The sequence below is a fragment of the Trichosurus vulpecula genome, chromosome 7 (assembly GCF_011100635.1).
Source record: "Trichosurus vulpecula isolate mTriVul1 chromosome 7, mTriVul1.pri, whole genome shotgun sequence".
NCBI lineage: Eukaryota > Metazoa > Chordata > Mammalia > Diprotodontia > Phalangeridae > Trichosurus > Trichosurus vulpecula.
Window position 1 is genome coordinate 156,025,038 of NC_050579.1, and position 16,136 is coordinate 156,041,173.

Genomic DNA, 16,136 nt, shown 5'->3' on the forward strand with positions numbered 1-16,136 from the left:
GTATTCCACTTTTGATATTTTCTCCTATGATTACTTTTGACACTACATATTTTTTCCTTTTGATTTAGTTTTCTTTCCACTACTGTTTTAGTACTTATATTCTCTGTTCTAACATGGCCTTATAAGGACCTTTTATTCTGCTGTTTATAGGTTTCTTTATCTTCAGTATTTGAGTTTTAATCTCTTTTCTCTCTTACTGAAAATACTTTTTGTTCCTTTATCTTTTGTTTTTTGTTTTCACCTTTAATATCTTCAGTTTGTTATTTGGTATTATAAGTTACATAAAGATCTATCTAAAAGAATGGTATGTGAAAGTTGTAAAAAATGTTTAATTCTAATATCATTAGTTTTATTATGCTGCTTAACAGTAGATATTCTTCAAGGATCATTTCTTGTTCCTTTCTTCTCTCTGTGGACCATCTTTTCTTTTCTTTTCTCTTTCGTGAGTCCAATTATTACTTTTTCTATCCTGATACTTTGCTTCTTTATTGGCACCCTCAGATGTATTTATTTCAGCTTACCTATGCATGTCTCTTTTGTGAACAGCTACACCCATCTGATTTTTCAGTAGACACAAGAACTCCTCTCTCTTCCTTCACTGCCTCCTGCTTCGAAGTTTTCTTACCCTTCTATATTTCCTTCTCTCGTAGTTTATGCCACTTAGGACTTTCTCTTCTCCTCTAATCCCTACCCTAGATGCGTACACTTTTCTCCTCAAACCCAGATCGATTCAAGGTAGAGTAGACAGGGAGAGGTCCAACCTTTCCTCCACTTATCTCTTTTCTAGCCCCCAGTATTGGTTTTATTTGGCATCATCTCAAGCTTATTAGGGCCATTCGTATTCTTTGCTTTAGACCCTCTATACTTGACCTGTAAGGAGATGAGTAAATAATCAAAATCAGCCTTTCTTCTGAAAAATGAAGATGAATCTTCACCGAAGTCTTTTGTGTACCCCAAAGACTCATTTTTTTTTACTGTAATATAGTGGAAAAAATTCTGCCTTGAAGTCAGAGTTACCTGGATTCAAGTCCCTTCTGTACAATTTACTTTGTGTGACCTTGGGGAAAATCACTCAACTTTTCTGTTTCAATTTCCTTATCTATAAAATGAGGTGGATGTACAAAGTAATCTCTACGGTCCCTCTACAGTCAGGGTTCTGTGAAAGAGCTATGGGGAACATTTTAACCTTGCTTAGTAGAAAGGGAAGCAAATTGACCAATTCATGGAGTCTACCCACCCCTCCTCAATATGAAGTGATTGAGAAGCATAGAGTGTCCCTCGTATACCCCTACAGATCTTTACCCTTACTTCTCTGAAGCCTTCCCCTTGTTCCTTTTTGTAGTTCCTTGCCCAAGATTCCTTATCTAGCCCTTTCTGTGGCCCATTATGTCCCACCTTCTAAAGCTGCTGCCCTTGTTACTGAGCTACCAACAAAAGCCTGAGTCAGTGAAACCTTACACTGTAGGAATAGGGGGTAGGGGAAGATGTGTTTTCCCAGTTGAAGTGGAACTCTTAAGTATATTTTCTTTTTTTTTTCCACTTTCCTTTCATTTTTTTCTTTTATTCCAGTCTTCTTGTATAAAATGACTAATATGGGAATGTTATACATAATTGCACATGTATAACCTATATTTGATTACTTACTGTTTCAGGGAGGGGAGAAGGGAGGGAGAGAGAGGGAGGGATTGAATTTGGAACTCAGAATTTTAAATAAAAATGTTTTCTTTTCTCCTTCTTTTAAATTTATTTATTTAACATATTTAGTTTTCAGCATTGATTTTCACAAGAGTTTGAATTACAAATTTTCTCCCCATTTCTACCCTCCCCCCACTCCAAGATGGCGTATATTCTGGTTGCCCTATTCCCCAGTCAGCCCTCCCTTCTGTCACCCCACTCCCCTCCCATCCCCTTTTCTCTTCCTTTCTTGTAGGGCTAGATAAATTTCTATGCCCCATTGCCTGTGTATCTTATTTTCTAGTTGCATGCAAAAAATTTTTTTTTGTTTTTGAACATCGGTTTTTAAAACTTTTAGTTCCAAATTCTCTCCCCTCTTCCCTTCCCACCCACCCTCCCTAAGAAGTCAAGCAATTGAACATAGGCCACATGTGTATCATTATGTATAACCCTTCCACAATACTCATGTTGTGAAAGACTGACTATATTTTGCTCCTTCCCGACCCATCCCCCTTTATTGAATTTTCTCCCTTGACCCTGGTCCCTTTCGAAAGTGTTTGTTTTTGATTACCTCCACCCCCACCTGTCCTCCCCTCCATCATCGGCCCCCCCCTTTTTTTTATCTTCTTCCCTCTTCTTTCCTGTGGGGTAAGATACCCAATGGAGTATGTATGGTATTCCCTCCTCAGACCAAATCTGAGGAGAGCAAGATTCACTCATTCCCCCCTCACTTGCCCTCTCCGCCCCCTTCCACAGAACTGCTTCCTCTTGCCACCTTCATGTAAGATAATCCACCCTATTCTATCTCTCCCTATCTCCCTCTCTCAATATATTCCTCTCTCATCCCTCAATTTCATTTTATTTCTTTTAGATATCTTCCCTTCATCTTCAACTCACCCTGTGTCCTCTCTCTCTCTCTCTCCATATATTTATATATATATATATGCATATTCCCTTCAGCTACCCTAATACTGAGGTCTCATGAATCATACACATCATCTTTCCATGTAGGAATGTAAACAAAACAGTTCAACTTTAGTAAGTCCCTTGCAGTTTCTTTTTCTTGTTCTTTTTCTTGATTACCTTTTCATGCTTCTCTTGATTCTTGTGTTTGAAAGTCAAATTTTCTATTCAGCTCTGGTCTTTTCACTGAGAAAGCTTGAAAGTCCTCTATTTTATTAAAAATCTATATTTTGCCTTGGAGCATGATACTCAGTTTTGCTGGGTAGGTGATTCTAGGTTTTAATCCTAGCTCCATTGACCTCTGGAATATTGTATTCCAAAGCTCTTCGATCTCTTAATGTAGAAGCTGCCAGATCTTGGGTTATTCTGATTGTGTTTCCACAATACTCAAATTGTTTCTTTCTGGCTGCTTGCGGTATTTTCTCCTTGATCTGGGAGCTCTGGAATTTGGCGACAATATTCCTAGGAGATTTCTTTTTGGGATCTATTTGAGGAGGTGATCGATGGTTTCTTTCAATTTCTATTTTGCCCTGTGGCTCTAGAATATCAGGGCAGTTCTCCTTGATAATTTCTTGAAATATGATATCTAGGCTCTTTTTTTGATCATGGCTTTCAGGTAGTCCAGTAATTTTTAAATTATCTCTCCTGGATCTATTTTTCAGGTCAGTGGTTTTTCCAAGGAGATATTTCACATTGTCTTCCACTTTTTCATTCCTTTGGTTTTGTTTTACAATATCTTCTTCTCATCAAGTCACTAGCTTCCACTTGCTCCAATCTAATTTTTAAGGTAGTATTTTCTTCAGTGGTCTTTTGGATCTCCTTTTCCATTTGACTAATTCTGCCTTTCAAGGCATTCTTCTCCTCGTTGGCTTTTTGGAGCTCTTTTACCATTTGAGTTAGTCTATTTTTTAAGGTGTAGTTTTCTTCAGTATATTTTTCAGTATTTTTTTTGGGTCTCCTTTAGCAAGTCATTGACTTGTTTTTCATGGTTTGGTTGCATCCTTTTCATTTCTATTCCCAGTTTTTCCTCTACTTCTCTAACTTTCAGCATGGTATGACTGCTTGTGGAGTTGAGAACTGTGTTCCACGCTTGGGGGGATGCGCCAGCTCTGCCACACCAGCACTCCTCGTTCCCCAAGAACCCCCAACCCAGAGTGGACTTAGATCTTCAGCAGGCTCTTCCCTCCTGCTCTGGTCCACCGCTTAATTCCTCCCACTAGGTGGGCCTGGGGCCAGAAGCAACTGCAGCTGTAGGTCTGTAACTGCCCCACCTCCGCTGCCCCCAGGGGCGGTAGCTGAACTGCAACCTCCTTCCACTCCCGCAGCTTTTCCCACTAAACTTCTCTGTTGTCTTTGGTGTTTGTGGGTTGAGAAGTTTGGTAACTGCTGCAGCTCACTGATTGAGGGTGGTAGGGCACACTCCACCCCACTCCTGGCCTGGTTGGTCCGTGCCTCTCACGCTGGACTCCACTCCCCTCTTAACTCAGCTCTGTGCGGGATAGACCTCACCCAGAGACCATCCAGGCTGTCTTGGGCTGGAGCCCAGCTTCCCTCTGCTGTTTTGTGGGTTCTGCAGTTCTAGAATTGGTTCAGAGCCATTTTTTATAGGTTTTTGGAGGGACTCGGCGGGAAACTTATGCTAGTCCCTGCTTTCCAGCCGCCATCTTGTCTCCACCCCAAGTCTCTCCCTTAAGTATATTTTCTTACAGAAACATTGTCACACAGCAACAAGGTCCCATGATATATATGGTATTATACTTTAAAGTTAAATTAGAGTTTTTTAAACTGGGCTGAAAACTTAAACACTATTTGTAATATTTCTAAACATAAACATGAATTTTAGACTATAGAATGATTGTGATTTGAGATTACCTTTGTCTCCAATTCTTACCTCTGCCTCCCAGACATTTCAAATGGGATGTTATAGTGTTCTTTGCTTATTAGATCTTAAACAGAATTCTCTATGCTAGCCTCCTCTCCCCAGTCTCAAATTAGTATTCTTGGTCTTAGATATTTTTATCAGTTGCATATACATACACAACATATGCATATGTGTGTGTGTATTTATGATGTCAGACTTTGATCAAAATTATTTCATACTAAGGTGGTATTTTTCCCCTCCCCCATTAATAGTTTCTCTTCTTCTAGGTGGCATTAAGTTTTGTTTGTGCAAAACTTTTTATAATTTTATGTAATAGAAATAATCTTTTATCATCCCTTTTATCCCTTGTTTTGGTTAAGAATTTTCCACCTGTGTATAGTTGTTTTGAAAGTTACTTCTTCCTCTTGTCTATTTTTATTGTTTATTTTACGATAAAATCTTTCATATTTGTTGAGTATCCACTTGGAGATTCTTGTGATGTGTAGTGTAAGATGCTTGCCTATGTTGAGCTGCTGCCAAACTTAATAAAATTTTGTTTTGTTAGAAAATTGGAGTCATTAAAAGCACTACAGAATTTCCCAAAGGCATCCCAACCCCATCTCCTCCTATTCAGGAAGTGGTTCAATTCATTATTCATTTACAGTGTTTAAACAAGGTATCAGTGCTAAAAGAACAGCTCTGTGGGTTATCCTTCCAAATCCTTGCCTAGTTTTAGCCATTAGGCATTCTTTATTCAGTTTTTTTTCCCCTTCTCTATATGGAAAGTTAAGGACAAACTTTGGAGTGTTATTGGATCTTAGGGAGATTCTAAAATGTTTTAGGATTTGATTCAAGAAAGAATTCACCATGTCTAGAAAGTCATTCCTGCATTTGCATTCTGTACTGAACAACTTTGTGATGATGACAAATACTTTTGGTGAACATATATCTCTCATTTTATAAGTAATTACAGAGGCAAAGAAATTATGTGTATGTATCTTTGTGTTTAGGAATACATATATATGATTTTAATATATAAGTGAGAGGATCTTTGAAAGACAACTTTTGGGGTGACAAATTGCCCTACGAAATCAAAAGCTTTTTTATAGTAAACAAACAAGTACAGAAAGATCTTGTGTTCTATATACCTTTCATTTACTTATGTGCTGGCATAGTGATATAGTAGAAGTGAAGCACTGTATTTAGAATTGGAACGCTTAGGTTTAAACCTTGGCTCTGCTACTTACTGTTTTGACTTTGGCCAAATTACTTATTAACCTCCTTTGGGCCTTTATTTCCTCATCTGTACAGGGAAGTTGGATTTGAAGGGCCATTTACCTTGATCACATGATGCCATCTAACTTGAAATCTATGGTCATCTGGTCCTTTGTGGCAAAACAATCACTTGTGAAAGTTTGCTTGTTCCTCATATCACCATTAAGGATTCTATTGATATATAAGTACATTATTTTTATATACTTTTTGTAGAAATGAGAAAATTAGGTATCCAGATTAGTATTTATTGATTGCACGTTGACTTTTTTGGATATTGTTAAGATTCACAATGAACTTGACAAGACTCCTCAAATTAAAGCAACTTTTGATTTAGTACTTACCTTAAATATAAATTCTGGTACCAAAACTATTTTGGAAAATATCGTTCCAGGAGGAAGAAGTAAGGGAAGTTACAGGCTTGTAGGCTTTTCAGAAGCTTCATTCTTATTTATTGCAAACTTTCTTTAGAGAAGAGAGCTGGGAGGTACTGGATGTGGTGATAAATGAGGCCACAACGTATAACAAATGACATCACAAAAATGAAATTGCTTATATTCTAAAATGTAGGAAACAATTTAATCTACATAGAAGTTATTTCTATATCAGTTGTCTGTCTTTTCTCAAGATCATTGACTTGTTAGGGCAAAGATAAAAATTAATAACAAAATACAAGACTTAAAATGGGTATATACTATGTACAACTGAGGTAGTTTTAGCCTGGCCTATTTAAACAAACTGAAGACACCAAAAAATGGAAAATGGATAAAAGAACAGACAGAACAGGTTATCATCATCCTAAGGAATTTTAAGCATAATAAATCAAATGCCACAATAAGTAGACCAGATATTCTTGAAACCACCTTAGCCATTAAACATTTGCTATGATAGACTGTTATATGACACAAATAATTATTTCACAAAAACTGTTAGGAAAATAGTACTGATAAAGAATAGTATTAGAATCATAGCTCATTATATATTTTAATAGCAGATCAATAATCTAAATATTTGAAAAAATTTTAAAATAGAAAAAATTGAATAATATTTCTCGCAGTTGTGTGAAGAAAGAAAATTCATATCTTTTCAATGAACAGGAGAAAATAGAGGCAAAATAGATCAATTTAATCAAAAAATGTTTTTGACGTTTGGGGGAAAATGAGGAAAGAATTATTTAATAAATGTGCTTTGGAAAATTATCAGTTTGAATAGAATGTAATTTGGCTTTACACCGTATACCATATGCCCCCACTGGATTTCATTTGGATAATAAACACAATGACTACAACAAATATAAATAGTAATGACGACCCTCTCAACCCCTACCAACTAAAAGTGACTTTTTTTTAAAACTGCAAAAAGCATATCTTGAAGAAGAGATGAGAAGACACCCTTGCCTCTTTGCAGAGGTTGGGAGGGCCACCTTGCACATATTTTCAGACTTGATATTCACTGGTTTTGCTAATTTTTCTTTTTTTATCTTGTTCATAATATGGGATAGGTTCTTCTATGAAGGAAGGAGGGATGATGTTAAAAACAAAAAAAAAAGGTATCAAATATTTTTTAAAAAAGAATTCCATCTGGATGGTATACTTAACCACAAAAACAAAAGAACACACACAAAAAAAGGAAGACAGTGGAGTTAAAGTATTCATCTTAGTTTTGGAGGAGAAATGAAAGTAATTTGAGGGAATAGAATAAATGTGCTTGACTACATTAAAATTTTAAAACTTTACAGCACAAGCCAATATAATTGAAATAGAAATAATAGACTTAGGAAATGTTTACCAAAAAATGACAAAATTGATGTAGAAGATAGAGTGAGATATTAAAAATCAGATTGGTAACTCAGTCCACAGTAAATAAATGGTCAAAGGAAATGAATAGATGGTTTTTGAAGGAGGAAACACAAAGTATTAAGGATCAACTAGGAAAAAATGTTTAGCCTTAACAACTTTGAGATAGCACCTCATACTGGTTAAATTGTACCTAGTTCTCATCTTTACAAGCCTACCACTGACTGAGAAGTTTAAACAATATAAGATTCCACCGTGACTATTGTTTGTTGATTTAAAAATTGGGTAGAACAAAATGAAGTTTTGAAGACTTTTCCTCAAACATATCACTTATACCACCTTCTAGAGTAGAAGTGACTAGAAAGGTAATATTGTAGAATGATCCCCACCTTCAAATAGTAGTGTCATGCAAGGTGTTGTGATGGTTGAAATATGAAATAACTGGAGGCGGAGCCAAGATGGCAGCCGGAAAGCAGGGACTTGCCTAGGGCTCTCCCCCAGGACCCTCCAAGCACTGATAAAAATGGCTCTGAACAAATTCTAGAACTGCAGAACCCATGGAATAGTGGAGGGAAGCATGGCTCCAGCCCAAGACAGCCTGGATGGTCGCTGGGTAAGGTCTATTGCACACGGAGCTGGGAGTGGAGCAGAGCAGAGCCCAGCGTGGGCTGCACCCGGACCAACCAGACTGGGAACTGGGTGGAACAGGTCCTAGCGCCCTGAATCAGTGAGCTGTGGCAGTTACCAGACTTCTCAACCCACAAACACCAAAGACAGCAGAGAAGATTAGTGGGGAAAAACTTCAGGGGACAGAGTGAAAGGAGTTCACACTTTGGCCAACACCCCAGGGGCAGCAGAGGTGGTGCAGCTGTGAGGACAGAGCTACAGCTGTAGTTGCTTCTGGCCCCAGGCCCACCTGGTGGGAGGAATTAAGTGGCAGATCAGAGCAGGAGTGCAGAGCCTGCTTAGATCTGAGTCTGGTTTGGGTTGGCAGTACTTGGGGGAGGAGGAACACTAGTGTGGCAGAGCTTGCTGTGTAGAAAAAGTTCTAAAAACAACAGCGCAGCCCCTCAAGCTTGGGACAAAGTACTCTCTACAAGCAGTCATACCCTGATGAAAAACTCAAGGGTCAAGTAGGTGGCTGGGAACATGGCCATGATGGGAAAATGGACTTAGATTCAGACTCAGACTTTGGAATCTTTCTTTGGTGACAAAGAAGACCAAAACATACAGCCTAAAGAAGTCAACAAAGTCAAAGAGCCTACATCAAAAGCCTCCAAGAAAAACATGAACTGGTCTCAGGCCATGGAAGAGCTCAAAAAGGATTTGGAAAAGCAAGTTAGAGAAGTAGAGGAAAAATTGGGAAGAGAAATGAGAGTGATATGAGAAAACCATGAAAAACAAGTCAGTGACTTACTAAAGGAAACCCCCAAAAATACTAAAGAAAAATATACTGAAGAAAACAACACCTTAAAAAACAGACTAACTCAAATGGCAAAAGAACTCCAAAAAGCCAATGAGTAGAAGAATGCCTTGAAAGGCAGAACTAGCCAAATGGAAAAGGAGGTCCAAAAGACCACTGAAGAAAATACTACCTTAAAAATTATATTGGGGCAAGTGGAAGCTAGTGACTTGATGAGAAATCAAGATATTATAAAACAGAACCAAAGGAATGAAAAAAATGGAAGACAGTGTGAAATATCTCATTGGAAAAACCACTGACCTGGAAAATAGATCCAGGAGAGATAATTTAAAAATTATTGGACTACCTGAAAGCCATGATCAAAAGAAGAGCCTAGACACAGTCTTTAAAGAAATTATCAAGGAGAACTGCCCTGATATTCTAGAACTAGAGGGTAAAATAGAAATTGAGAGAATCCACCGATCGCCTCCTGAAAAAGATCCCAAAAAGAAATCTCCTAGGAATATTGTTGCCAAGAGCTCCGAGATCAAGGAGAAAATACTGCAAGCAGCCAGAAAGAAACAATTTGAGTATTGTGGAAACACAATCAGGATAATACAAGATCTAGCAGCTTCTACATTAAGGAATAAAAGGGCTTGGAATATGATATTCCAGAGGTCAAAGGAGCTAGGATTAAAACCAAGAATCACCTACCCAGCAAAACTGAGTATCATGCTCCAAGGCAAAATATGGATTTTCTCAGCAAAAGGACCAGAGGTGAATAGAAAATCTGACTTTTAAACACAAGAATCAAGAGAAGCATGAAAAGGTAAACAAGAAAGAGAAATCATAAGGGACTTACTAAAGTTGAACTGTCTTGTTTATATTCCTACATGGAAAGATGATTTGTATAATCCATGAGACCTCAGTATTAGGGTAGCTGAAAGGAATATATATAATGTGTGTGTGTGTGTATATATATATATATGTATGTATGTATATATATATATATGTATGTATGTATATATATATGTAGATATAGATAGGTAGAGGGCACAGGGTGAACTGAATATGAAGGGATGATACCTAAAAAAAATGGATGATACCTAAAAAAATAAAATCAAATTTAGGGATGACAGAGAAATATATTGAGAAAGGGTGAGACAGAAGAAAAAGCAGTTCTGTAGGAAGGAAAGAGGGGGCAGGTAAGAGGGAATGAGTGAATCTTGCTCTTATAAGATTTGACCTGAGGAGGGATTTCCAAGCACACTCAATTGGGTATCTTACCCCACAGGAAAGGAGGAGGAAGGAGATCAAAACGGGGGGAACAATAGAAGGGAGGGCAGATGGGGGAAGAGGTAATCAAAAGCAAACGCTTTCGAAAATGGACAGGGTCAAGGGAGAAAATTCGATAAAGGGGGATAGGATAGGAAGGAGCAAAATATAGTTAGTCTTTCACAACATGAGTATTGTGGAAGGGTTTTACATAATGATACGCGTGTGACCTATGTTGAATTGCTTGCCTTCTTAGGGAGGGTGGATGGGGACGGAAGAGGGGAGAGAATTTGGAACTTGAAGTTTTAAAAGCAGTTGTTAAAAAAAAGTTTTTGCCTGCAACTAGGAAATAAGATGGGGCATAGAAATCTATCTTGCCCTACAAGAAAGTAAGAAAAAAGGGTATGGGGGTAGTGGGTTGACAGAAGGGAGGGCTGATTGGGGAATGAGGCAATCAGAATATATGCCATCTTGAATTGGGGGGCAGGGTAGAAATGGGGAGAAAATTTGTAATTCAAACTGTTGCGAAAATCGATGCTGAAAACTAAAAATATTAAATAAATAAAAAAAGTCAAATTAACACTACTATTCCAGGAAAAGGACGTGTCACTCAATTGCTCTGTGATCTGTTCACTAATCCTGTGACGTTTTTGCCAAAACATTCTGTACTGCTCACCACTTTCCAGTATGTGTTATCTACTTCAATTAGGATGAAAGTTCTTTAGGGGATGGAATTGCCTAAATTTTTTCTATTTGTATCACTAGTGCTTAGAAACGTGTCTGGTACATAGTAAATGCTTAATAAATGCTTTTTCATTTATTTTAAAAAAAAGAAATATGAAATACCTGAAGAAGCAAAGGTCCAAGCTTCTTTGTAAGCATATTGATTCACTAAGCGGTGCATGCCAATAATATAACAAATCAGGACCAGATCTCCTCAGCTTAGCACTGAGTTCTGAATGTAGAGAGAGACAGATTTTTGTTCTTTAAAAGCATACAATTGACAGGTTAATTTCCAGGATCTAATATGAGATATTCTCATTTTTAATTGGAGGAAAGATAAGAGAGAGGGAGAGTGAATAGGTTTAATTCCTTGAAATCAGAAAAAGATGTGTCTCTCCCCACCCCTTCCCTTCAGTGTCTGTTTTCAGTCAAAGGAGCAAAGAAACCATAACTGGCCAATATGGGGCCAGTTTTAACATAAGACCCCAGTTTCTTGAGATGTATAATTATGAGAAACCTCCTTGCATCAGTCTTTGGATCTGACTGGGTTTCTGGTCAACAGATAGAGGTAGTTACCTAGCTTCCCAGCCATGTAGGGCTTGGTTCAAATAGGCTCGTAGTTGAATAGAACGTGGACTGAGTTAGATCCAAAATTGAGTCACAAGATAGTCAGTGTGGTTCTCGATTCCCACAGTGTAAAAACTGGGAGATTGTTGTTAACCTGTTCCCTAGAGTCATGGAGGATTTCTTAGAAACTTCCCTATTAATGGTGAAGTTTTGCAAATGCTCATTTTCTCAGATGGCAAAATCTTACCTGCATCAAGCCCAAAGTTCTGCAAATGGTCATCTCAAATGGCAAAGTTTTACTTGCATCAAACCCAAGAGTATTACAGAGCCTTTTCTATGTACTCCATAATTAATTAAAAATTTTTTGCTCTTCATCCTAGTAAAACAAAGTGAGTGGTATCTGTGGAGTGACAACAGATATTATCTATATATTAAACAGACAGCCATTGAATTATTAACTTTACTCAGTGAATTAACAACTTCGGCATTGTCATATCTCTAAAGGCAACAAAAAACATCATTTTGCGGAACCCTTAGTCATCTGTTTTTTATCATTAAGAGCCTGGAAAACACCAACAATTTTGAACATTTCCTTATGCAGAGAAAAACTAAGAATGAAGATTAATTGCATATGAACACTGTCAGTCTATATTATACAGCTTGTTTTTTTAAAAGTACATCTATTCAGTATATGTTTGTCTCATTTCCTTTATAAACTTGATGTTATTCAATTCTGTATGTGTTAAAATATTCAATTTTTTCTTGTTTTAAAAAATTTCACTATCACTGCTCTCTTCCATTGCCCTGTTGTAACAAATGAGTATAGTTAAAATAAATTCATATATTGGTCATGCCTGAAAATGTGCCTCAGAATGGTTTCATTCTTCAGAGTATGCATAGTATGAAACGCATTTGACTAAATGGCTCTTAGTTGGCTCATCAGTGTATGTGTATGTTAGAAAAATATGACAGTTGAACCTAGAAAGGAGGCGTGTAGACTGGATTGCCTTTAGGAAATTATATAGTGTACTTAAGATTTTCCTGGCAATGAAAGACCATTTTTAAATGTCATCATCCTTTCAGTGAATTAATGAATGAAAAGTATTTTTAATGCATTTATTCCAAGTCCTGTGACAATTGATGGTGATACAAATATAAAAAGGAAATGGCCAGAAGGGAAAGTGTTTTGCCTTGGAAAATCATAGGAATGATGAGCGAAGCTATAGGGGAGTTAATTAACAAACATTTTCCAGAAACAGTGATAATATTTACTTTATTATAATATCTAGAACCATGGGAAACTAAAAGAAGGGGGATGGCAGTTTTTTTTCACCAAGCAAAGAAAATGACCAGAAGATGGCAAGGGTGGGTGCCCGGGTGCATGGGTTAGTGACTTCAGGCTGGCTAGATAAAGTGGGCTTTGTGAATTTATGCTCCTTAACTCAAATGAAATTATTCTCTGTACCTGCAAGTCATGAAATACTTGCCTTCAAATAGTTGTACGTATTACACACAAAGGGCAATGATGAATAAGAGTAAATTGTAGCACATTGCCAGTGAAGAATGGCACAGAAGTGGTATATACCAGATGGGACGACCATGTAGGGTAACCAGTTGACAGTTCAGATATTCTGTCCAACACAATGTTAAGAGATCTAGAGGAAGACCTTAGCATATTTGATGGACCCACAGTTAGGATTTATGAAAAGATATGGATAAGAGTTACACAGGATGACTATAGCTTACAATCCATTCTTGCCTTCCCATTCTGTGCTAGGGTTTTTCTTTATATCTCTTAACACTGTATGGATAACAATCTTGAAAAAAATGCAATCAGTCTATAAAATGCGTGAAAATATTTTGTATTTCTCATTCTTGCGTAAGAGAACTGTCAACTATCTGTATTTAAAAATAACTGTTGAACTTTTTCCACCAGTACAGTTTCTCTGTGTATTAAAAATGAAAGTATTGTATCTATTTATCTGAATGAAGGAAATGGCTAGGTACAACATGGTTAGCTATAAAGATTTACATAAACATTTTGATAAATAATTTCTTTTAATAAAATAATTTTATGTGTCAGTGTCTCTTCTGTATCTTCATATGAAATGAAAGCAAATATTGACTTTATATAAAACAAGCTAGCTTCTAAAATACATCTTATTTTCAGAACTCTTACTGACAAAATAGTATTCATTTGAAATAAATATAAAAGATATATGCTGTGTATTACGTTCTCAGTAAATATTTACTAATTGGTTTGGCATTTTGAACAAAATACTGATTTGTTATTTCCATCCTGTTATGAAGACATTTTTGGTAGTTTTGAGCATGTCAGAAGTATTCATTTAATTGTTTGAATAATCTACTTTTTTTTTTTTTTTAGAAACCAGCAAATATCCTAGTAATGGGAGAAGGTCCGGAAAGGGGGAGAGTCAAAATAGGTAGGTAAACATGGTTAAAATAATTTAGAAAGTGACTATCATTGCTTTATCAGAGCACCATAAAGCTCCTTGTAATAGTTATCAATTATAAAATTAATTCCTTGTCACATTTTGTGAGAAATAGGGAACATTTTTAATATTGGAAAATCTAGACATCAATTTTTTTATAAAAATGCTCTTCTTAGAATATTTTTCTTTTTCACTCAAATTTCATGAACCTTATACAATCTTTTTCACTTGAAGATTCCATGAATCTAAGATAGAGCCTCGTTGGTAAGTTACTAACCCAGAAAATATTAAATTTCATTTAATAACTTCTGTAAATTGGTTTTGTGTGCTGCTGCCTCAGTTTAAGAAACATGCATACACATAATCACTTAACCATAATTTCTTAGACCCAGCACTACTAATAGTACCTCACTCAACATAATTACTCTTTCGCACCTAACACAGAGCCATGCACATTTAATTCCTATTATGTACCATGTCATAAACCTTTATGTTTATCATATACCTGCCACTGCTGATCTCTAGAATACCCCAGAAATTTATAATTATATGTAATTTTATCTATTAAATCCCTGTACAGGATTAGTGAGAGATAGAAGACCACTCAGTGCAGAGGAAAGAATTCAGACTTTAATCCAAGATCTCAGTTCAAATGTTATCTCTGCCACTTTACCACCTGTGTGACCTTGGATGAATCAACCTTTCTGGGTCTCAGTTTCCTCATCTGTAAAATAATTGTCATAAACTTTTTAATCTTACTTAGAATTTAAGTTAACAGTAGCTGCTAGGCAGTGCAGTGGATAGAGTCCTGAGACTGGAGTCAAGAAGTTCTGAGTTCATATTCAGCCTGTCACTTACTAGATGGACAAATCACTTAACCTCTGTCTGCCTCAGTTTCCTCAGTTGTAAAATGGAAGTAATAAGAACATCCAACTTCCAGGGTTGTTGTGAGGATAAAATGAGATAATATTTTAGCACAGTTCCTGATACATGGTAGGAACTTAATTAATGCTTGTTCCCTTTCCCTCCAACCTTCTGCCAAGTGCTTTGTAAATGTGTGTATGAAACTAAAGAAAGTTGGATCCTAGATGTTCTCCTTTCTCATTCTCCTTAAGTCCTAAATTCTTACTCCTCAGCTGCATCACATCAAACTTGGTGGATGATCTAGCCCACGTACTTAGCTCTTCATCTCAAATTAAGTCTATCTTTGAATGAGTCATAAGGGACGAGTAACCCTTAAAGGCTAACTTTTTTACATGGGACTCATCCTTTCCTGACTTGTATTTTGTTTCCACACATATCATCTTTCATTCAAGCATCTTTACTTCCTCCTTCTTTGAATACTCTATTTCATATATATACGGATCTCTTACCTTTGCTTGACCTTGCTGTACTCAAGCTTCTTTTCATATTTCCTCTTCCTCCTTGACTCTTTGAGTATGGTGCATGCTCACTCCCTCTAGTTTCTTTATTATGCATTCTTTTTTAACTCTCCATTATCAAATTACTTATATTCAGTAATTTTTCTTTCTGATTTTGTAGCATTTACATTTTGTAGCTAGTGTTAACCACTTGCTCTAACCTATTGAAACTCCTTTATGACTTATGTGATGCCCCCGAATCTTGGTTTTTTTCTCTTATAGTTCCTTCTTTGTTTCTTCCCCTGTATCTTAACTGGAAGTTGGCAAAGGCTTTTAGTTCTTAGCCATCACTTCCTCTTTCTGTTTGTTGAGTCAGAAAATTAATCCATCACTGTCTCTATTTACCAACCTGTTTTTTCACTCAAGTTCCATATTTAGTTAAACATTTCAACTTGAATTTCCTCCCATTGCTTCAAATCCATTACGTCCAAAACTAATTAGAATGCTTACCTATTTCTGTCAGTAGCACTGTAATTCTCCTATTCACCCCCAAACCTAAGCATCATCTTTGACTTTTTTACTTTTTGTCCTTACAGAGGCAACCATTCACCAAATCCTGGTGATTTTTCTTTTTAAATCTCTTTCCTTTTTATTACTACTTATAACTGTTTTCCAGGTTCTTATTACCACAAGTTTTGAATCAGTTCAACAGATATTTATTAAGAGCCTGCTGTCTGCAAGGCACTGCACTATATGCTAGAGATAAGAGTGGAGATAAAAACTGGATCC

General features: G+C 36.6%; 1 protein-coding gene across 5 annotated transcripts in view; it reads left to right on the forward strand.

Moving 5' to 3' along the window:
* Nucleotides 1–16,136, forward strand: part of CDK19 (cyclin dependent kinase 19) — a 238,178-nt gene that overhangs the window by 171,426 nt on the left and 50,616 nt on the right. For all 5 annotated transcript variants that reach the window (XM_036766306.1, XM_036766309.1, XM_036766310.1 and 2 more), the window contains one exon: nucleotides 13,920–13,977. In XM_036766306.1, the coding sequence (XP_036622201.1) occupies nucleotides 13,920–13,977 (58 nt within the window). The remainder of the gene's footprint in view (nucleotides 1–13,919; nucleotides 13,978–16,136) is intronic.